This window comes from Lampetra planeri, chromosome 1, assembly GCF_965212315.1.
Source record: "Lampetra planeri chromosome 1, kcLamPlan1.2.h2, whole genome shotgun sequence".
Taxonomy (NCBI): Eukaryota; Metazoa; Chordata; class Hyperoartia; order Petromyzontiformes; family Petromyzontidae; genus Lampetra; species Lampetra planeri.
In genome coordinates, this window is record NC_136107.1 from 28515732 (window position 1) to 28539195 (window position 23464).

The window sequence follows — 23464 nt, forward strand, 5'->3', positions numbered from 1 at the left end:
ATGACTTGGGCACTGACCTGGATAATTCCAGGGTAAATCTTTTTGCAGATGACACAATACTGATTACTGCTGGCCGCTCTCTGGATGACGTGATTGCTAAGCTCTAGGGTAATTTCAAGAAACTACAACATCAGCTAGTTGCTCTTGAACTAGTCCTGAATACCTCCAAAACCAAGGCAGGAAGTTATTTTTCCACCATTACATTCTTTAAATAAGTCAAGATCTATAAGTATCTTGGGGTCATCCTGGATTCAAAACTGAAATTTGAAGATCACATTGATTATATTGGTAAAAGACAAAAAATAAAAATTGGTTTTCTGTATCGACACAAGCACTGCTTCCCCCCTATGTTCTGTTTGGAATTGATAAAAGCTACCATACTGCCTCTACTTGATTACTGTGACATCGTATACAAATCAGCCCCAAGCACTGTACTGAAGAAGCTTGACTCAATTATCACTCGGCCTTAAGATTTGCATTGAGCTGCCCATATAGGACTCACCACTGTGATCTCCACATTGGGTCAAACTTAACATCTCTTAATGTTCGACGGCTTGTGCACCAGATCTTATTTATTCACGATGTACTTACAAAAAAATCCGCAGACTACCTGCTGGATCTCCTCTCTGTTTCGAAGAACAAATGTGACCTAAGTTCTTCGCTCATTTATCAGCTTCACATTCCTTATTGCCATACAAATACTGGAGGAAGGAAGGGCCTTTGCTATTGAGGCACCAGGGTCTGGAATGCAATTGCCAATAAACTGCAACTTGAATAACTACCTATGAGATCTTCACTCAAAACTGCTCTAGAGGAGTTGTACACCCCGAGCTACCACTGCTATTCAGTGTCCTAAAATAAAATGTTTTCGTTCCGGATGACCGCTGCAACGTATGATATTGTGTTTTGATTTAGTGTGCTGATCTTTAAAGGTGCATTTGAAAAAATGTGATACTCCTACTGATGCTCCTGCTGTTGTGGAGTGACTCATGCAGCCAGCTATGGCTACAGGACGGCTGCTTGCGTTGTGGCCGAAACGTCATGAGAATTATTTTATTATGTTTTTATTTTTTTATTTTATTACTTCCCTTCTACGTGACTTTACCGAAAGAACCAAGAAGATGAATCCCTGCAGTCACGAAAGCTTTAAATCGAAATTTATGGCTACAGGGTTTAGTGGTACATGTTGTTTATGTCGTTTATTGTGAAATTTCGGTCAAAGTTGCTATGATCACTGTTACATTGCTTATGGCTTTATTTTGGTGAGTTCTAAAAGTTTTTTGGTTTGGCCATGTTTGTTTGTTGAGGTACGGAGTTAGAATTATGGCTTTAATCTAAGTTGTCTTGTGGTTGTTGTTGTTTGACTTGCATCCCACTGGGATTTTTGCACAGCGTTGGTGTATGGTGCTTTTTTCTGGAAGATTTTGCAGTTTTTTCCTGGATTTTTCTGTTTGTACATAGTCACTTTAAGATGTTTTCTTGTTCATGTTTTTGTTTGTTGCGGTTGCACCCAATTCAAGAGCTGAATGGCTCACAGGGCTATACCAAATAAATGAAACTGAAAAATGAAACTGAAATGCGTGGGGTCGTGACGAGTGCACAATGCACGATGCCAAGCCTGCGGCCCACTGAGGTGCAGGAGGGCTGCTCATGTGGCCCCACTGACTATAGTCTGGGTTGCCCATCACTGCCCACGGTGGCGAATTATTAACTCTATCACCTGGTATACAGGAGGACGTGAGTTCAATCCCGACTGATGCCTAGTGTATATTTGGAGTTTTGCTTGTCTCTTTCTCTCTCTCCCTGTGGTCACGTGTATTTTCCTCCGGATCTTCTGGGTTTTTTCCCCCACATCCAGAAACATGCATTTAGAGGATTTGGCTGCTATACATTTTCACGTGATGATCAGCCCACGTGATGATCAGCCCAGCTATCATTTGTGATAGCCAGATCTTATGAAAAAGAGCTACAGTATACAGCTCAGTGGGCCTTACCTGGTAAAATAAAAAGTTTAAATTGTAGTTTGTATAGCTTCTCTAGTAAAGTTTTAAAGTGCATTGCTCTGCCTGATAACAGTGGGTCACATGGTCCAGTTGGTGCTCGCTTGATCTACAAACTCTGTGGTGGAGGGACAGCCTCTTGGTGTAACGTGCTGCAATGAGCACTGGTCACGTTTATTTGCACAAATATTTCTACCCATTTGTGATGGACATGAAACTCATGGTAGGGTAGAATATACATAATCTATAACAACAACAACGAAGACGAGCAATAAGACTGTTAGTCATTTCTGCAAAAAAAATTTCGATAAAAAATGAAGTAACAATGACCTTCATAAAAATGGTGACGATGGTGAGTCCTGCTGGGTTGCGGGCTGCGTCCGACACGTTTGTGTAGAGCTCGTGGTTGTAGTGAATTAGCTGCACCTAGAAAAAGCAACCGAGTGTCAGTGCCTCGCAATTCACCGCCACCGTTGCAACGTGCAAGGATAACAGAGGGTGAAACTTTACACGAGCAGGTACTTTTAATGTGTGTGTATGCTGAACTTCTTTCGCACCATACATAGCCAACCGTGCTAATCAGTTTAATACTTAACACTGCAGGATAACCACTTGGTGAGACAAACACGCGAAGAATGTAAAAAACACGTGGAAAAGCGATAAAAAAAATCCACCACTGCCACTCACACAATATTATTTGGACTTCTGGAACAGATTTCAATGGGTGGGACTTAATTTAGTTATTGAGAAAGGGGGCACACACTTCAAAGTGTGACCAAGCGGTCAACTGATGAGACGAGGGAAGGGAGACGATTGCTGGCGAGGGAAGGGAGGGAGATGAGGGAAGGGAAGGGACATGGATTGCAATTGTGCACGTCTGATATCAGAAAAGGCAGAAAGTGGGAATTAAGATACAGTAGACTATCGATTAATCTGCACTAATAACGGGGAGGATGGCTGCAGATAATTCAAAATTGCGGATAATACAAAAAAATAACCATTTTCCATGGATCTCTCTGCCAAAAACGTATAGACCGATCAAAGCACGTACTCAGTGACAACACTTTCCTGCTCTACTGTACTATAGAGGCGATCACGTGGATTTCGAATTAACCAGAGCACTTATTTCTTTGGTTTAAGCACGTGACTTGGAATAAACATTTCCAAGAAAAACAATGTATAACTGTGTTTAGATTATTAATTTGGGCTGATGGGAAATTCCATGAGTAATTAATTTACGTCAAAATTTCAGGTGTGCGTGGTTAATCTGCAAATCGGAAAAATGGCACGCAGATTAATCGAGAGTCTACCGCACCTTCATCTGGAATCGTAATTAAATTAATGATGGCACTGTCGCGATCGTCGATGTTGCACTTGCCTCTCCTGCAAACGCCTGTCCGTTCAGCATGTGCTCTGAGCCTTGTCCATCCTTGCTGCCAAAATGGAGTCGGATCTCCTCCAAGCGGTTGCCATAGACGATGGGGCCTCCAGAGATATTCACGAGGTGGTCCTTGTCCAAGCGTAGCGTCATGTGCCGCCCCGTGTTGTACATCGTGCCACTGACCTAGAGCAGCAGGGTCGAAAGCGCTTCCGTTTGTCATTGTTACGTACTCCTAACACAGTCTTTGTTGTTCTCCTATAACGTGGCAGTGATAGTAATTGCGTTCCTGAAGAACACCGCGTTATGGAAAAATCGTGTTATCATAAATAATATACAATATAGGGTAAAGCAACAGTCCGCGATAACTTGTGACATGCGTACGCAGGCCGAACAAAGACTGAGGTGCGTGGGTAGCATCTAGAAGCATCTAGCAGCATCCCAGTGTTTTGTGCGATGCTACGCCGAGGCAGCCGTGAGACTGCTTATTCCGACTCACACGACGTAGTTCCGGTCACTTGATCACGTTATATATAATTCGCGTCATGAAAACAACACGCAGAGTTATAGGAGAACAGATTATACTGTGCACAAAAACCCAGAAAAGTGGAAAGCTAATTAACTAGATTCAGAGCACAAGAGTAATATAAATAGAAGGGCACGTTGCATTTAAGGTGTCTTTTCTGAAGTATTTGTCGACATAAGTAAGACCTTGCGGAATCCCACGGTTGGGGATGCTCCGCTCTACAAACTGAAATCCGTTCACATGTAATGGATGTCACTATTCACAGCATACACACTTGATAGGGTCCCATTGTCTTTATGAACGATACATTTTAGATTAACGGCCTTGTTTGCGATATTACTCGAGCGCTCCTAAGTGGACTTCTATGAGCATTTTAAGAGCAACTGGCTGCTCGCTTTTCAATGGTTAATGTGCTTTTTAAAGTGAAAAAAATCAACTTCTGATCATCTTGGAACAAATTAAGCCTTTTAACGTGAAATTCCTACATTCAATTTACGATAATTTTAATTAACGACAGTTTTTGTGGAACCAATTAATATCCATAATAAAGGTTTTTGGGTTAGATCACACAAGTATAAATGTGTCATTAACTCACCACCACCCGACACAGCCAGTAAGGTTTGTCACATAAACAAACGTGCCAATTAGTTACTAGTTCAGCACACCGGTGTATTGGAGAGTAAATCCACAACATTTACCACTTGACTACTGTAATGTTCCGCCGGTAATTACATCCAGCATCACCATAATTCTGGAAAATAAAGAATTGGCACGTTTTGTTTACATGACAACCGTTACTGGTTGTCTGTGTTCGGTGGTGGCAGGTTAACGAAACAACATTTATATTTATGCGACCTAACCCAAAAACTTATATTATGAATGTTGGTCGCGAAAGCCTACGTGTCAAACAAATTCTTATCATAAACTGTATTTCATTGGAAAAAAAACTGGGATCTCAGCATCATCCGCACCTCTGATTAGCACGGTTGGCTACGTACGTTGTGAAAGAAGTTCAACATACATACCTATGTACATCACCCAGGTATAAATTTGGGATTGTTGTGGCCTCTACAGAGGCCCCCAGGCCTGCATCTGAGAAACCGTATCCCGAGATCCACAAGAGCCACATCGAAAAGGAAGCACTATGCCGTCAACATTTAAGATCATCTGACGGACACACCTCATTTTAGTTGCCGAGCACACGACCAAAACCCCAAAAACATCGAGCGGCCATAAAAGAGGTCGTGACAAAATGTGTGCAGACAAACACATATAGGCCGCTGTCGGTAGCCTAAAAGAGGCCTAGAAATAGGGTTTCGTTCCACCAAGTGGGGCACTACCTACTTTTTTACATTTAACATCAGAAATATATAGAGATTCCTTAGGAACAAGTTCTCCGCACACAACCTTGCAGTTTTTGTGAAAAATGATGCTAAAGGTGCCCATTTTGAAAAAAAGGGAAACCATAGGGAATTTTGCACTTTCAAATCTGTTTATCATATAAACCCAAAAATGCAGAATTACCCCTTGAAGTACAAAATAAACCAGTTTGAAATGTGTGATATACCTGAAGTTGCTATCTATGCACAGTAAACATGATAAGATTATCAAGAAAACTTCTACTGTAGCATTAACATCCCAATTACTTCTCATTATGTTGTTCCAATTCAAAGGTAATATTTGAGGTAAAATCTGAATAACAAATAGAATTAAGCCAAAATATAATATATAAAAAAACACTTTTCAAAATAACACATTTTATGGTGAATTGTCAATTCGCATACACGAGCAGTAACTGCACTACATGTACATATTCACAGGAATGATTATTGTAAACAAGATTTAATTTTGATTGATTTATATTACATATATATATGTCCTATATTAATTTTATTATCATATACACATCACTAAATATCAAGATCACTGTCCTCACTATCAGATTCACATGAAACAATATCCTCAGTTAATCTCACATTGTCACAATGAACATATTTACATAGGTCAGTGCAGGCCAGGCCAGCCTTGTGGCATGAGCACCTTCCACCTGTACAAGTACCAGACTTACACCCACAGTGGATTGACCCCAAAATCTGTTGAGGAGCTGGATCTTAAGTCATCCATGATATGATGAGATCACCATACTTGACAATACATCCAAAGCCGTCTGGACTGGGATCATTTATAAAAGGATCCAATGCTCTCCTGTGGATTGCAGCTTGGTAGTTAGCACGCTTGAAGTGCTCTGTAAGTGCATCTTTTGTAGGAGGTAATGCCTGTTCGGAAGAGGCCTGGACACAGAACCTATTGTATCTGGCCAAATTAACATCTGATACCTTTTCTCCATACAGCTCACACACAAAACGTTCTATGGTCACAAATGTGGTGCTGTCCATTTCAAATTGCCTCCCAAGAGCAACAAATGCACTGATGTACTCTGCATTTCCAGACACTATATTTAGTGGTTTCTCTTTTCCTTTCCCATAAAAGGAACTAGATGAGTCACAGCCAATGAATGTGTGTAGTCCTATCAGTGCCTCTGTTAGTGAAGGACCCAAAGCAGAACCAATAGCCTGGAGATCTAACATTCTTTGCCTGTCTTTTGTTCCTGTCAGAAGTACATCTTTGCTGAGGGAAGCTTAGCCATTATTGAAAGTGAAATGATAGCAACATCGTGTCAGGACTCTGGATGATTATTTTATTATAAAGTTCACTCCAGTCATGTTTTGCATGAAGTAGGAGCCTCGTGTCAGCTTCTTCATGGTCACAAGTCAAAGATTCTACCTCTTTGACAGACATAATGCCATCTTTAAGAGTGAGTTGATGACATACATTTCTGTGTGCCACAAAGATAGCTATGTCTTTTCCAGCTGCTTGTAAAGGCACAGTTCTCCATGTCTCAAAGAGAAAGTCTGTTAAGGCTTCTTTATTTTCACCACTGGCTAGAAACTTGGTCCACTGACTTGGAGTCTTCTGCTTGATGCTGTATATTTGCAGTAATTGTTGTCCAGCAACAGCACGTCTTGATCGTTCAGCATTTTTGATGCTCACTGCCGGGTAGCGATCAATGACAAAATCGACCCTTGGACAACTGAACTTTCTACCCATCTTAATCATAAGTTGAAGAAGATCATCAGCAAGCTCACCAAATGTGTCTGGTATATTCAATGTCATGCCATGCCATCTATCAGTAGGGCACCATTATCACCAACAGTCTTGTTCACATGACAGTCCTTGTTCTTTGATTCTAAACAAGCTAGACGAGCAGCCTTATTTGTTTTGGCTAATGAACCATCAGTGCTTGCTAGCGGGGATGAGATATTGCCAAGTGAATATGTCAGAATCTCTTTCAAGTTTACAGACCAGGATTGACTTATCATTAACAGTCGTGCAAAGAGTCTCCTGTCATTTTTTAGAATGACTTGATTTCCATCTTTTGTCTTGGATGATTTCTTCATTTGATCCCCAAACGTTGTGAGCTTCAATGACTTTATTGGAGAGAAGAAGTCTGTTTTTAATGACTGGACTCGATCTTGGATGAAAATTTTCAGAGCTGTTTCACCTTTATCACAAGCACTTTGTATGTCATCTCTGACAGTCTTTGTAGCAACAACACCAGAGCTCATACATACAAGATCTTCACGAGGCAGGAAGGGATTGATCATAGACTCAACCGCTGAAACCAAAGATATAACAGCAGCATTGTCTTTTGCAATTCTTGTTGCATCCAACTCTTTATGACCCCTCTCTTCATGTTGCATTCCAGCCATCATTTCACACTGCCTTGTGATTGCAGAACGTTCAGGATGAGACAGTATCCATCACTGGACGGCACCTCTGTTCAATGTTATTCCAGTTATGCCGCCTTTGGTCTTTGAATCACGGTTGCAGGTTTGTTCTATTGCTTGGTCACAAGCTATGGATGATAACCTTTTAGCATCCTTACGCTGTACTGTCCAGTTTCCTTTTGCAGTAACTTCTTCATAGCAGTGTGGATGAGTCTTTGGAAGATTGATCATCTCGACCCAATATGCTGATAGGTACCTTGCATAATTTTGGCGGTCATATGCAAAATACCATGCCAGCATACGTCTCACTGTTGCTAAGTGAAGGCTCCAGTCAGAGTCTCTGGTTGCTCTAATGAAACTCAGTAACAGTTGAACCATTTCAATGTATGAGCTCCAAAGTCCAAAGGTGGGAATAACGGAGTTCATCTCATGTACATATCTATCATAGCAGGACAGCATATCTGATAATATGTCAGACACTGAGTTAGATGAAAATCCTGCCTCAGACTTGTACTCTCGTACTAGATCTGCCATGGCTGATATGTAACGAGTGTGCTGTTGCTCAGGAAGGGACTGAAGAAATGACCTCAACCGCAAGATATGCATTGCCTCAAATATGAGTTTGTGTGCACGAATGCTACGGTTGTAGTGATGTCCACTAATGACTCCATTTATTGAACCAACAGCTACCACATTTGATTCAATCAGCATATCCTGTAGTCCTGCTTCTTTGAAACGTTTGCCTATCACTGCCATAAAGGACATGGCTGTGTGGAACTCACCTTAATCGAGCTTGATCGCCGCTATCAGATGAAGCTGTACTGCTTACGTCCTCCATGTTTACATGTGCATAGTGATATTGGCTTAATTTTGGCTCAGACCTACTTACATTTTTGATGCTGATTGGTTGAAAATCTAGCTCAACAGTTTTATATGTCTCAATACGCAGTCAATATAGTGCGCCAATAAATTACACTTTTCTCATTAACTGCAGGATAATGCGTGGAGAACTTTTTGCTTGGATACCTTTTATTAACTTTGAACATATTGAGCAAAAGAAAAAGTAGTGCCCCGTTTGTTGGAACGAAACTGAACGATACAGCTCATGTACAGCGGCCTAATATGCACGCTTGAACCTCACAGACGGCACAGGCAGAGATCACCACTGTTTTCTTTCCCCCTCAATCTCCTTTATAAACTTGGTTAGATATCAAGAGAAGGATGTTTTTTCTGGTTGGTAGATAAAAGTATTCATTCGACGGGCATCTAACGCGTAGGCTTTCCTGACCAATATTATTCACGGTAAACGTTTGTGTGTGGGTTAGATCGCTTAAAGGTAAAGGCGATTAAATCAAATACATTTTACTGTACATTTGTGATTCCTCCAGTATAAATAAATATTCTGAGTCTGAAATTAACCCCCTGGGTCCTTTCACAGAGATGACATCACCAAACCCCGTTTATGATCGAAAACAGGAAATCTTCAAAATTCTGGCAATCGCCTGAAGAAACTGGTTGCAAAGCACCAGCAAAACGTGGTTAACTGAAATTGTTTGCTCTGTAACACACATATTCTTAGGTTTTTTTCGGTAAAGTCACGTAAGTAAAAAATTTAAATTTAAATTAATAACAGTAAAATAAAAATAAAATAAAATTCACGACGTTTCGGAGGCAACACAAGCTTCCGTCTTCAGGTGGAACCGTCACAGCACGATTGCTGTATCAAGTTAGAAAAATTCCAAGAAAACAGTCCTTGTATATATGCTGGTTGAGGGTGGGAGGAGCCAAGGCAGGCCCCTATTATTATTGTGAGGGTCGGTGCGGCTGAAGCACGTTGCTAGGAATGAGCCTTTGTTGTGTAGACTGGTTGAAATGGGAGGTTCCAAGAGTTGTTAAGGTGCGGCTGATGTAAAGGTGCGGTTGCTGTAAATGGGACTGAGCCTTTGTTATGTAGAGGTGGTGCGGCTGAAACCACTTCTAGGAATGAGCCTTTTTTTGTGTAGACTGGTTGAACTGGGAGGTTCCAAGAGTTGTTAAGGTGCGGCTGATGTAAAGGTGCAGCTGCTGTGAATGGGACTGAGCCTTTGTTATGTAGATGAAACAGCACTTTGCTACATTGCTGGGATTAATTCTAGATTTGCCAAATATGTGTGGTAAAACTTAAAGCAGGAAAACCAGTGTGTAAAAAAAGAAGAAGAAACTATTCGGTAACTGAAGAATAGTGCCTGTCAAATAAGATGGTCCAAATATGTGTAGTTAAATATTTTTTGCATGGTTAATAACATATTTCCAATGATTACTAAGTTTGTACCCATCATCACGGTTGAAATTATGTCTGTGTTTGTATATTTGGATGGCTTCGTGCACAAACCTTTGATGGTAGCCAGGAGGTTTGCGGAGCACCTTGGTCTCGGAAAAGACAATTTCATGAGAGCCCACAGCATTGTAGCAATGATCGGCAACAGTGGAAGAATCAGTTTTGCCGTGTTTCAGATCTGACTTGTGCTCGCGGACACGATCAGAGATATGACGTTTCGTTTCTCCAATGTAGCAATCACCACAGCTGCAACTCAGTTTGTAGACTCCAGGGTATTGTAAGTCAGGAATGACATATTTAACAGATGGAATTAGATCACGGATTTTATGTACTGTACTGCATCGGACTTGGATCTTATGTTTGTTTAGAATTTTGGAGATATTTTTGGTCACGCCTGCTATGTATGGCAACGTGATAGTTTTGATCGGAGTTTCATGTGGCTGTTTCTGTATGGTGGGAGAAACAGCTTGGCGGATGGTGCGGTCAGAGTATCCATTCATCCCGAGGGCCCGATATACATGTCTTAATTCACTGGCCAGGTGGTGTTGGTCAGAAATGCCATGAGCTCTGTGGTATAGCGTTTTGATGAGAGCATTCTTTTGAGATGGGTGGTGGTGGGAATCAGGTTTCAAGTAGTGACCAAAAAGATCTCCAAAATTCTAAACAAACATAAGATCCAAGTCCGATTCAGTACAGTGCATAAAATCCGTGATCTAATTCCATCTGTGAAGGATGTCGTTCCTGACTTACAGTATCCTGGAGTCTACAAATTGAGTTGCAGTTGTGGTGATTGCTACATTGGAGAAACGAAACGTCATGTTACTGATCGTGTCCGCGAGCACAAGTCAGATCTGAAACACGGCAGAACTGATTCTTCGGCCGTTGCCGATCATTGCTACAACTCGGTGGGCTCTCATGAAATTGTCTTTTCCGAGACCAAGGTTCTCTGCAAACCTCCTGGCTACCATCAAAGGTTTGTACACGAAGCCATACAAATATACAAACACAGACATAATTTCAACCGTGATGATGGTTACAAACTGAGTAATCATTGGAAAGATGTGATTAACCATGCAAAAAAGATTTAACTACACTTATTTGGACCATCTTACTTGACAGACAACTATTACAGGTTATTGATAGACAGCCAGGCTTGTTTACCATGTGTAGTTGTTTCTTTTTTCACACTATTGTTATGTAGGCCAGGCTTAGTCACAAACCGTACCTCTCCATAACAAAGGCTCAGCCTCTTAAGCCTCACCTTACCATATTAATAAAAAGTGTGCCGTACTTGGCCCTTCCCCCCTCTCCAACCATTATATATACGGAGTGGTAGCTCTTGTAATCTCTCATTTACTTGATACAGCTGTCGTGGCTTTGACGGTTCCACCTGAAGACGGAAGCTTGTGTTGCCTCCGAAACGTCGTGATTTTTATTTTATTTTACTTTTATTAATTTTAATGTTTTACCTACGTGACTTTACCGAGAAAACCTAAGAATACTTAAAGCTATCCACTTTCATAACGCCTGCGAATGAAACTTTTCGAACGTTTCGTAGGCAGAAGTAAAAAAAATCATTTTATTTTGAAATCGAAAATTTGAAATCAAATGTTTTGGTGGGATCGACGACCACTGCTCTAGTGCAGGGGGGTTGGTAATATCTTCGCCGGTAACAAAAAAACAACTAAATATTTCAAGAGCCGCACAATGCAAATGCAAATACGGGAGACGGTGGTGGTCCCTAAATAAATAATGATGTCACGAAGCAACGGCGGTACTTAAAGAGCCGCTGGCATGCGGCTCCAGAGCCGCAGGTTTGCCGGCCCATGCTTTAGAGTGTTAAAAAGAGCCGAATAAAGTAAATTCAGTTTAAAAAATAAAAACTGCCCGCACAGGGGCAGCCAAAGAGCAGCAGGTTGCCAACCCCTGCTCTAGCGTATGCCACGCACGCATGCCACAAGGACAAAGATCCCCCGTATAGCCTTAACAGACTCTAGGAGCTAGTGTTGTTGATGAGCACCAATGAAGGCCGAGACAACATGGGAGGGGGTGGGTGACCAACACCACGCCTGGCCGCCTTTGTTTCCCTAGTGGCAATGGCGGAGCCAGGATTTTCAGGTAGGGGGGGCAACCCCTCCAGCAATGAAAAATGATAGGAGTTGTAAGTAAGTAAAGACTTGTCCCTTGCTTTTTATTCGACGCGTGTGTGGCGATGGCGCAGCCATCGATCGACGGTCGAAATCGAGCCGTGTGTGATCGCCATCGCGCTCACTGAAGGTGAATGCCTTCAGGGAAGTCGTGTACTGTATACGCAACTGCGCACAATTCTGTGAGTCACTTATAACTGCTTTGCCGTTACGTATTGCCAATTATGGACTCAGACTATTGTCCTATCATCTCATATAATCCCTGGCACATAATAATAAACAGTGGCAGTGGGGGTCGCAAAATGCCGATCTATTACTAATAAACCCCAATGATTCGATCGAAATTAGGGATTTCGATCGGATCATTGGGGGGGCACGTGCTACCACCCCCCCCCCACTGGCTCCGCCAGTACCTAGTGCCGATTTTTAGACATTGTACCAGGTACTCATTTGCGGTTGAGTCGACATAGGGGAGGCCCAGGACCGGTTGAGATAATCGTCACTGGTGTTGGCCGTGAGTGGGAATGAAACCCGGGTCGCCGGGTTTGTAGTGCAGCGCAGCGCTAACCACTACTTGAAATGCTTAAATGCTACACCTTTGGGAATTCGTGGATAGCACCAAAAATAAGCGGTTTGCCCCATGGGCAAGATGTAATTTATAGACACGGTGGTTACTGGTGACCCGTTGTGCAGTATACAAAACAACATACAGTCAAGAACATTGCCTCAGACACTTTTTCAATTACTATACACAAATTTATGAGGTCATTGTTATGCCCCAAAGCTGAAATGTAAAAAGTTATTTTATCCGTGGTATGCCCATATATTCTATTCAGCCATTTATTTAGAAATGCAGCTATAGCCTAGGGTCAGAGTGTAAAACTAAAGCTCTGTCCATGATGAGAGTGATCATGTTATTTAATGCTAAAGTGCACACAGTGGCTTTCCATTAGGACATCAAAATTGCAAATATTGCCCCGAGGCTCTAGGATTACCATACAGCTCTCACTCTCGCGCTCGAGTGCCCAGAGATTGATAATTTCCACGGTCCTCATTCTGAATACAGCCATATAAAATATCCTTCTCTACACGAGGTCTTAAATATGAAGAAAAAAAGTATGCAAATAACTGTACAGTACTCCTAATTGGTTGTCCTACGAATGGCGTTGCAGTTAATAAACATATGCAGGTTGTCCCATGAGCCTCCTCGTCCTCAGATGCCGTCTGTATAAGTGGGCCATTAAGACATTGCCTAAGCTAATCTCACTGCAATAATCATAATCCTAACCTCCACGGATTAGTAAAGCTTAACCACTTGAAAGTTAAATTCATGTGCCACTAATGCCAGTAAGAAAATATGTAAATTATGATTTTTTAAGAATTGTGAGACCATAGGACGCCAAAAGGCCTTTTGGCATCCTCTGGTCTAACATCGTTTGAGACGAGGCACAAAAGAAAACTGCCTCTGGTGTGGACCAATCAGTCTTAAGGACAATGCATATATTATCAGAGTATGTTTTTCGTTTGCATTCTCACCACAAGTATTGTGGTTAATGCAGACATGATTCCTCGTAGAAAGGTTTCAGTTTTGTTGCCAGAAAAAATGGGAAAAACCTATACTTATATTTTGGCACTGGCAAAGGAGGTCCCATGAATCATTTTTTGTTATAATGAATTTTTTATTTGAATATTAATGAGTTTATTCCATTGTAAATATTTTGTGTATTGTAATTCAATAGCTACTAATCTATATAAATACCTTAATCTGTACGTCCCAAAAACCTTAAGGGTACTTCCGACAAGGAAGAAAGCTGAAATGTGGTACATAGGTAGCTTTTAGGACATAAACAACAGGAACAATCTGAAAATCATTTTAAGGCCCCCAAATCTCGATTTTAAGTGCCCCATTAACATGTTTATGAGTTACTCTTTGGTTCTTTCGGTAAAGTCACGTAGAAAGAGAAAATAAGAAATGAAATAATAGCATACGACGTTTCGATCATCATCAAGTACAAATGAAAGAGAAAACAAACCTAGCAAACTTAGAAATATAATGCAATACAACACAGAGAGTCGGCTAACATAACAGTCAACACCCTACCTGGTTGATTACGTTCTTCTAAAGATTGCTAAATTTGAGAGAGAGAGAAAACACAGACACGGAGACATATAGACAGACACATAAGCAGAGAGAGATAACACAGAGATACAAAGAGAGAGACACACACATAGGCACACAGAGAAACAACGCCTCTGCGTCGAGGCCTTAAATCAGTTTCGGCTGAAAGTCAATTTTTAACTTTCGGTCTGGTTTCGGTTTCGGCCGAAACTGACATTGACTTTCGGTCATCATTCGTCAACCGAATATCTATTTTTAGAATATAATGCTAGTGCTACGTCTATCACTCTGCCTATCGGCCGGTCAGTCGGTGCTAGGCAATCCTATACAATAGGCTGAAAACACACACACGTCAGCAGCAGCAGCTTGGGAGCGAGGTTACAGCCGCAACCATGGTCTGCTAATGTAAATACGACCAGTCAACAGACAGCAGCCTGCATCTCCATCCGTGCGTGGGGTCTCTTTGGCGGGATGACAACAAAGTACCTCTGTTGTCTGTTCCCAGCCGCCTGCCCGCCTTGGCTTATGTGTTGCGTTCGCTTCAGTCTACACGCGTGTTGATACCGAGATTCGAAGTCTGACAATTATAGGCCGACCGAAATTCGGTTTCGGCGCCGAAAGTTGGCAAATGGCCTCTTTTGGCATAGTTTCTGTTTCGGCCGAAGCCAAAAACTTTCGGTTTACTTTCGGTTTTGGCCAAAAGTAAATATTTTACTTTCGGTTTACTTTTAGTTTCGGCCGAAACCAGAAATTCAGTTTCGGTCGGTCTCTAAAATCAAGTTTTATGTTTATGAGTGTCATACAGAAACTATTCCAAATATAAGATCGTGTTTTTCTTCGTTTGATAGAGCATTAAACAGCAAATAAAATTAAAGAAAGATCCATTGTTCTCTATTTTATTGTTTTTGAGATATTTCCGATTCAAGCAGATTTCAACAAAATAATGCGCATTTTATGACATTAAAATCGGAATAATTCGAAAACGGTAAAAGATAGAACCTTACTCTCATAAAGTATTATTGGTAGAAACCTCCTGGTTACACTAGCACACAGGGTATTATTGTGTCCGTCCGTCCATCGTGCAGGGAGGGGCTGGGTGGGGAGGGAGGGGCTGGGTGGGGAGGGAAGGGTGGGGAGGGGCTGGGTGTTGAGGGGAGGGTGGGGAGGGCCTGGGTGGGGAGGGGCTGGGTGGAGAGGGTGGGGAGGGTGGGGCTGGGTGGGGGGTGGGAGGGGTGGGGAGGGGAGGGTGGGGAGGGTGGGGCTGGGTGGGGAGGGTGGGAAGGGGCTGGGTGGGGAGGGTGGGGAGGGGCTGGGTGGGGGGTGGGAGGGGTGGGGCTGGGTGGGGAGGGGCTGGCCATCCCGTGGTGCCCTTATAAAACTCAACGTTTAACCTACTCACGCCGGCTTGTGCCCGCCCTCACAGTCGGGAATAATTGCGGAATACATCACGCCGCCGTTGACCCTGGCCATTGATCGAGCAACCCAACGTTCCTACCAGCTCCCTTTTTTTTTCTTTTTAATAAAAAAAAAACAGAATCTTTAAATTGAGCGGTTTCCGGTGGGTATGTCTTTAAAGATAAGAAGTTGAATTAAGTTGTCAACAATTTTTGTTTCGAGGAAAAACATAATTTTTTGGAGTAGTTGTTAGTGTTTGATCATATACAAATTGTAAAAAATAATATCAAGTTCATTATTATATTTATTGAAAACTATGTCCTGGCAAAGATAGGCGTTTTGAACTAGTATGTCATATAATATGTAACTTTACATATGCTAATAAAACACTTTTTAGAATGTTATGTTTTATCTGCAACAACTCTTATCCACTATATTTTTCTGGCCTCTCTGTATGCTATTGTAGTGATGTTAAATGGATCACTACGGCGCGTAGTGCTAAGTGCTGTAGAACAAGGAAATATGGGTGCAGAGGCTAGCACGCCATGCAGTACCATACAGCGGGTCGCTAGGGGCGTAGTACCGGGTGCTAGCAGAGAGCAGCCACTCCGCCAGCGCAGAGAGTAATTGCCACATAATTGGTCACTGGGGACCAAGGGAACACGGGAAGTGTAGCCAGTAATCGTCTATAAAGTTCCTGAAGGGGGCGTGGTTAAGGGCGGAGCCAGGCAGGTGGGAGATGCAAGGTAGTCTGGAACCTTCGGGAATGTTCCAGAGGGAGGCGCGGCCGAGGGTGGAACCATGCCGCGCCGAGAGTCATAAAAGGGAGGCCCCAATCGAATATTGGGGCCGTATGCAGGTGAAGTGGAACCCAAGTGCTACATCTTCCATCTCCGACGTCGTGGGTCACACAGCATGTTGGCTGTTCTGATCCGGTTATAGTTACCCTGTGTGCGCAAGAGATAGGCGTATTATAGTCCCGTATGTAACGAGTGCAAGAGTTAGGTGCATTATAGTCCCGTGTGTAACGGTGTTATGTAGTGTAGAATAGATGTTGTTGCCTTCTAAATAGTGTCTCCGAAGTGACTCACTACACTATGAAGAAGGGGCATAGACTGAAACGTCACCTTTTTCCATTTTAAGGCCACAGTGTTATTGATGAATGTTTTTCAAAGACCTGTAATGTGTAACACACTGTACATTGCATCGTGTTGCTCAAACAATGTAGACAAGACAATGCGGACAAGACAATGCTCACCATTCTTCCGCCAGTGTTGATGCGCAGGGGCAGCAGAAAGGGGTCGAAGATCATCCGACTGGTCTCGATGTTGACGGGTGACTGCTTCTTACCTACGGAGCACAGGCTCCATGCAGAGTTTACCAGGCCCCAGAATGCCGGGCCTACATTACACACACACACCGGTGGCCAAACATTGGAAAAACGTGACCGTAAATATCTTCTTGGTTCTTTCGGTAAAGTCACGTAGTAGAGAAGTAATACAATAAAAATAAAACATAATAAAATAATTCTCACGACGTTTCGGCCACAACGCAAGCAGCCGTCCTCAGGTGAAGAATGAAACACTTGCTTGCGTTGTGGCCGAAACGTCGTGAGAATTATTTTATTATGTTTTATTTTTATTATTTTATTACTTCCCTTCTACGTGACTTTACCGAAAGAACCAAGAAGATGAATCCCTGCAGTCACGAAAGCTTTAAATCGAAATGTGACCGTAAATACTTTACGTTTTACTGTGAAGAATTTGTCAGGAACGTTTGTGGACATGTGGACCTGCTTATAATTAACTTGACCCCGGTTCTGTTCGTAAAGGAGAATTAGTCCACTCACATTTATTTTTTCAGACAATATTCCCTGGCTAGAATGTTTTTTTTCAAATTTAGTGTATGTCTAATATTTGCAGTTTTAAGAACATGTATGCATTTAAAATATATATCAGAAAACTACTAAATTCGAAATTAGTTGGACATGACAATGTCGCTTATGAGGGGGAAAAATGTGGTTTTGCAATGAACATGATTGAGTGTAATATCGTGACCTCCATCTAAAGTACTACAGCTGATGAGTGCATTGTGTAGCCCATGCCAGTGGCGTGTGTGGCCCACAGGGCCACCATATCGTAGGAACGCGAATGCACAAGAGACTTCTCAGTCCATGGTGACATACAGCAGGTGGAGGGAGGCTTTGCACTTTTAAATCCACACATCAAATGTAAAATATTACCAGAGTACGACATCAACACACTTTGGTTCTTTCGGAAAAGTCACGTAGATATAAAATAAAATAAATTAAATCACGACGTTAAATCATGAAGCCATTCAGATATAACAGGACCCTGCGGGGTGGGCTGGTAGGAACGAATAACCAAAGAATATAAACATAATGTATTATTGCACTTGTTTAGCCAGGAAAGCCCCACTGAGTCTAAAGGTTTTTGTAGGGTCCTGCCAAGTGTTTGCAGTAGGGGGCGATGTTGCTACACCGAATCGGACGATACGAAGGGAGAGTGTGAGGCCTAGTTCTAGGCTTTAAGCCTAGGTGTAGGCGTTAGGCCGCTGTGAGTTAATTTGTAATTTAAATGTTTTAATTATTTATGTAAAAGCTTTAAATGTAAATGTTTCTATTTAAAAACATCAGGGAATGTTACATTGTAAAACATTAACTCCCTTTCACACACGCGGGGGTACGATACGAAGGGAGAGGTTGAGGCCTAGTTCTAGGCTTTAGGCCTAGCTGTAGGCTTTAGGCCGCCGTGAGTTAATTTTATAATTAAATGTTTTTATTATTTATGTAAAAGCTTGAAATTTAAATGTTTCTATTTAAAAGCATCAGGGAATGTAACGTTGTTAAACATTAACTCCCTTGCACACACGCGGGGGTACGATACGAAGGGAGAGTGATAGGCGTAGTTCGAGGCTTTAGGCCTAGCTGTAGGCTTTAGGGCGCTGTGAGTAAAATTTGAATTTAAAAGTTTTAATTATAAAATTTGAATTTAAAAGTTTTAATTAAAAGCTATCTCAGGGAATTATAAGGGAATGTTACACTTGTTTAGCCAGGAAAGCCTCATTAATTTAAATGTTTTAATTAAAAGCTATCTGAGAGAATTATAAGGGAATGTTACACTTGTTTAGCCAGGAAAGCGTCACTGAGTCTAAAGGTTTTTGTAGGGTCATGCCAAGTGTTTGCAGTAGGGGGCGATGTTGCTACACGGTCGGACCCGACGGTCGGACGGACGGACGGACGATATAATCTATTGTAGGCTGGTCCACTTCGTTCCTACCAGTATAAACATAAACGTAACTTCAACCGAGAAGATGGATACAAATTGAGCAATCATTGGAAAGATGTTATTAACCAGGTAAAACCTTAACTGCTTTATGGTGTTGCCTTCATATCCACATCTCCAGTCTTCGTCAGCCTCCCACTCCCAGCCCCGCTTACTTCCCCCGCCTGCCGGCATTTTTCCGTACTCGCCCTTTAATCCCTCCTGGCAGTGCTTCACTTGGCAGCGCTCCACTCCCCCTACCTCACACCCCCCTCCCTTCTAGCAGCGCTTCACTTGGCAGTGCTCCACTCCCCCTACCCCACACCCCCTCTCTATCTATCCTCCCTGGTTCCTCCCCCTTCTCTTATCTATATAGCCTCTTGTTATAGCAGCCCTTTTGCCCACTTCAGCAATTGTTTCTTGCTGTGGTTGTCCCACCTGATGACAGACGCTTGTGTTGCGCCCAAAACGTCGTGATTTAATTAATTTTATTTTATACCTACGTGACTTTACCCTGCAGTCACGAAAACTTCAAATCTAGATTTATTACGACATCAACTTTAAAGAGGAATTAATGGCAGGTTTGTAGATTTCAGCAATATGCGAATGAATTATTCCTTCCACTTGCTATGTTTTAACCACGCATTTCCCTGGGTGCATGTAATTTCTAATACACATCTGCAAGAATGTGTATTATTACACCTTTGGTTCTTTCGGTAAAGTCACGTAGGTATAAAATAAAATAAATCACGACGTTCCGGGCGCAACACAAGCGTCCGTCATCAGGTGGGAAAGCCTTTCCGCCTATGCTAATTTACTTTTTGAACCTAATGCGCTCCGGTCAAAGCTGTCATTGTTACCCAACTACAGTGACGCTTCGAGTCACATGGTTTCGTCTGCATGCGCTACAAGCACGCGCTGTTGTTTTCGTTGCTGCTTGTGTTTTTATCGTCACTGATTCTATCAAATTTTCTGGTGTTTTAGCTACAATATTGTGGTAATTATTATTTGTGCACCTTTATCAATAACTTTTTTGAGAATGAAATCGTAATTAAAGGAAATGTTGTAATTTAAAGGTTTAATTTAAATTTTGCTAGTTGTTTACGTCACTATTATTGCCATTACATTCAGTAATATACGGGAATTACGATTTACGAGTAAAATTAGTACAAAAACATTACTAAGGATTCTGTATGGTCTGGGACCGGCAAAAGTCCATGAGGGGTGACACCATAAGTTACCGCACTGGGTGACACCAACCCTAGCGACGCCACTGTATAGCAGCCAAATAAATCCAAACCAATGGATTTCAAACTGTGGTACTGCGCGTACCCCTAGGGGTTATGTGAGCTCTCATCAGGGGGTATGCGAGAAAAAACATATTTTATGGCGAAACAATATGTTATTGTGCTTTGTGCCTTTTAAAATAAAATAAACTTACTACAATAATAGATTCTACTCCGCGAGTTTGTTCCAATACCATGGCTAGCTCTTAAGGTGTACTTTATACAATTTGAACTTATTTCCTTATGTTTTTTTTAATTTAAGGCGCATCATGGTAGCATTATGTTATCTTCCTCGTCTTACGTGTGTCTTTCCCCGTGGTTATGTGGATTTTTTTCTCCGGGTCCTCCAGTTTTTTCCTCCATGGTTGGAAACATGCATTGTGATTATTTGGCGGCTATAAATTTCCACATGAGCCACTTCGTTGAGCTATCATTTGTGGCCCGGTCGCTTCTGAAAAAGAGCTACATAGTCCAGTAGGCTTTACCTGGTAAAACAAAGTTTAGTTTTAGTTATTTATTTTTAGTTATTTGTTTACCTTCTCTATACTTTGCACTCTGATCGTTTATGTTGTATTGTTTGTTGTTGTTACTTTCTGACCCACCCCTACTGGATATCTGAGAAAAAAAGAGCTGTGTAGCTCATCAGATTTATCTAGGATAAATAAAAAGTTTGATCTCAGAAGGGGGTATGACGTGGTAGGCAATATTATTTTTAAAAGGGTACGCAGCCGGAAACGTTTCAAGACCATTGCTCTAAATCCGTGACGTTGATTCTAAAAGTGGAAGGAAAAACCAGAGGACCCGAAGAAAAATCCACGCAACCACAGGGAGAAAAAAATATATAGCCATGAGGGTCGGGATCTTAACCACGACTTTCTGTGTACCAGGCTATGTAGTTAAAATCTCACCACCGCGGCACCATACTATCAAATGTTATCTTTCCGTTCTTTTAAAAGGGGTTTATATAGTTAATCAAAATTCACATTGGAAATGCAATACAGCTAATAAGCCTGCCCAGCGTGTATCCGCTCCTGCCTCTGACTCCCCCTTTTCTGTCAAGTTTGCACCTCGAAGACCTTTAGCTTTGCCGTGTCAAAGGTGCATCTGTGGTTCGCTCGCTCCGTAGCTTCACTCTGATTTCTGCAACAACTCGGCTGCAGGCTGAACTGACATCTGCAGCCCCGTTAGCTCTGATCCTAAGAATAGATTGTTGCACCCCGGTCATAATGCAATCAATCATAGTCTCAGTCTTACCACTAGGCTATCTCCATGTTCACTTGCATCGATTGTGCATTGCCGATAATTGATCTATTGCTGATACAAATGTAATGCGAGCAAGGATTGAGGGGGGCGTAGTCTTGGTCACCTGAGGAGAGGGAGGAGTTAGGGTCACGTGGGGGAGAGGATTTAGGGAGAGAACCGGAAGGGGATCGGGGAGTTGAGACGGAGTGAAACGGGAGGAGGCCACGCTGGGCAGTACGGGGAGGGTGGCGCGATCGCCACGTGTTGGGAGACCTCGGCACCGTCGGCCAACGGTGTCAGGGCGCAGGGGGCTAGCGGGCTGTGGAAGGCTGGCTGCAGAGCGGAGCAGTAGTGGGGCTGCAGAGCGGAGCAGCAGTGTGGCTTTAGGGCGGAGCAGCAGTGTGGCTGCAGAACGGAGCAGCAGGGTGGCTGTGGAGTGATCGACGGAGGAGGAGCGGGCCTGAGCGAGGACGCTGTGGGAGCGAGATTACACGAACCCAAATAAAGGACAACGGAGATCGACACTGTGAAAGAGTCCTTTATTACACTGGTGTCAGAAGTGAAACGGCATGTCAAAACAGCTCAGAAGAAAGAACGTCCCTGCACCATCTTCTGCAGCATCTTCTGAAGACGACTTCCCTCCAGCGGTGGCGCTACCGACGATGGACGGGGGAAGCGACGCTGGGACGAGTGACGGTCCGGGGGTGCAGGACGTTGCCGCTTCGGTGGGTCCATCCGCGCAAGTGGACGCTGATGAAGGATGGCGACAGGTGGCGGCCCAACTGGAGGCACTTAAGGCGGTGTTGACGCAGTTGTGCGACCTCGTGACGCCGGCGACGACTTCAGGGAGGCCCAGCGGGGAACAGCGGGCCGGGGCCTTGCCGACGCCATCAGCCCTCTCCACCACGCGGCACGAAGCCGCCATCTTGGGCGTGGCCGAGGAGAAACGGCGGGAAGCCGCCATCTTACGCCCTCCACCGCGGGGAGCCGCCATCTTGAACACGTTGCGGAGTGACGCCATCTTGTTGCTGCCGCACGAGTCACCATCGACGGAGGACGGCGGAGCAAGGACCCGCAGCCATCATTTGACAACTGTTAAAGAATTCTCCATCGGCAGCGATTGGAGCGCATTCACCTGCCGTTTTCAAGCGGCTGTACGATCCGCCAAATGGACGGACGCGGAGGCCCTGGAAGTCCTACCAACACTTCTCGACGACGAGTCTGTCAGGTTCTTCCGCTCCATCAAGGCCGAAAAGAAGAGGACGCTACAGGGGGTCTTTGAGGAAATGGCGGACGCGTATGAGCCTCCGGATGATGCTCATCGTAGATTCGTACAGCGGCAACGGGCACCTGAAGAATCGCCGCTGGCATTCCGAGGTGCCGTTCTGGAACTGGCTATGGCCGCATATCCTGAGACGGAGCCTGATTTGTTGGAACCCCTCGTATTGGGCAAGATGCTGGAATTATCTAGAGACTTGGGGATCCTCATGCCGGTGTGCGGCCATGATAAGTTGACATCCCGTGCTGCAGCTAAGTGCTTAGATGCCCAATTTAACCTTCGACGGTGGAAACAGGTGTCAGCTTGGACGGGGGGCCCCATCGTCGAAGGCGGTGCTACAGGGTGGGATCCTAAGGCGGTCTACGTTCCTGACGACAAGGGTCCGCAGGAGTTGATGGCCGCCTCCGCCCAGTGGCCTGCTCGAGGGGGAGCGGGGCTGGGGTCCGGGCCGCCGACGCGGGAGCGTCGGGACAGAGGGGGTGCCGCGCGCCGAAACGACGTGGAGTGTTTCCGCTGCGGCCGTAAGGGCCACTTCGCCAGGGATTGTTGGGCTCGCATCCCGGGGCCGCCCCAGCAGGAAGCCTCGGCCACGGACGTGACGCGAAAGGACCATCCAGGACAGGCAAGTCGGTGCGCATCAGACACCCGGCAAGGCCTGTCACCTCATGCATCACCATCGCCACACGGTCCGTGTGTCATTAAC

At 43.6% G+C, this 23464-nt stretch overlaps 1 protein-coding gene across 1 annotated transcript in view; it reads right to left on the bottom strand.

Moving 5' to 3' along the window:
• The window catches only part of LOC144738795 (carbonic anhydrase-related protein 10-like), a 57543-nt gene that overhangs the window by 20409 nt on the left and 13670 nt on the right, over positions 1 to 23464 (bottom strand). Inside the window, exons 2-4 of the mRNA XM_078622121.1 lie at positions 16929 to 17071; positions 3379 to 3564; positions 2331 to 2426 (exon numbers count right to left, since the gene is read on the bottom strand). Coding sequence (XP_078478247.1) covers positions 2331 to 2426; positions 3379 to 3564; positions 16929 to 17071 — 425 coding nt within the window. The remainder of the gene's footprint in view (positions 1 to 2330; positions 2427 to 3378; positions 3565 to 16928; positions 17072 to 23464) is intronic.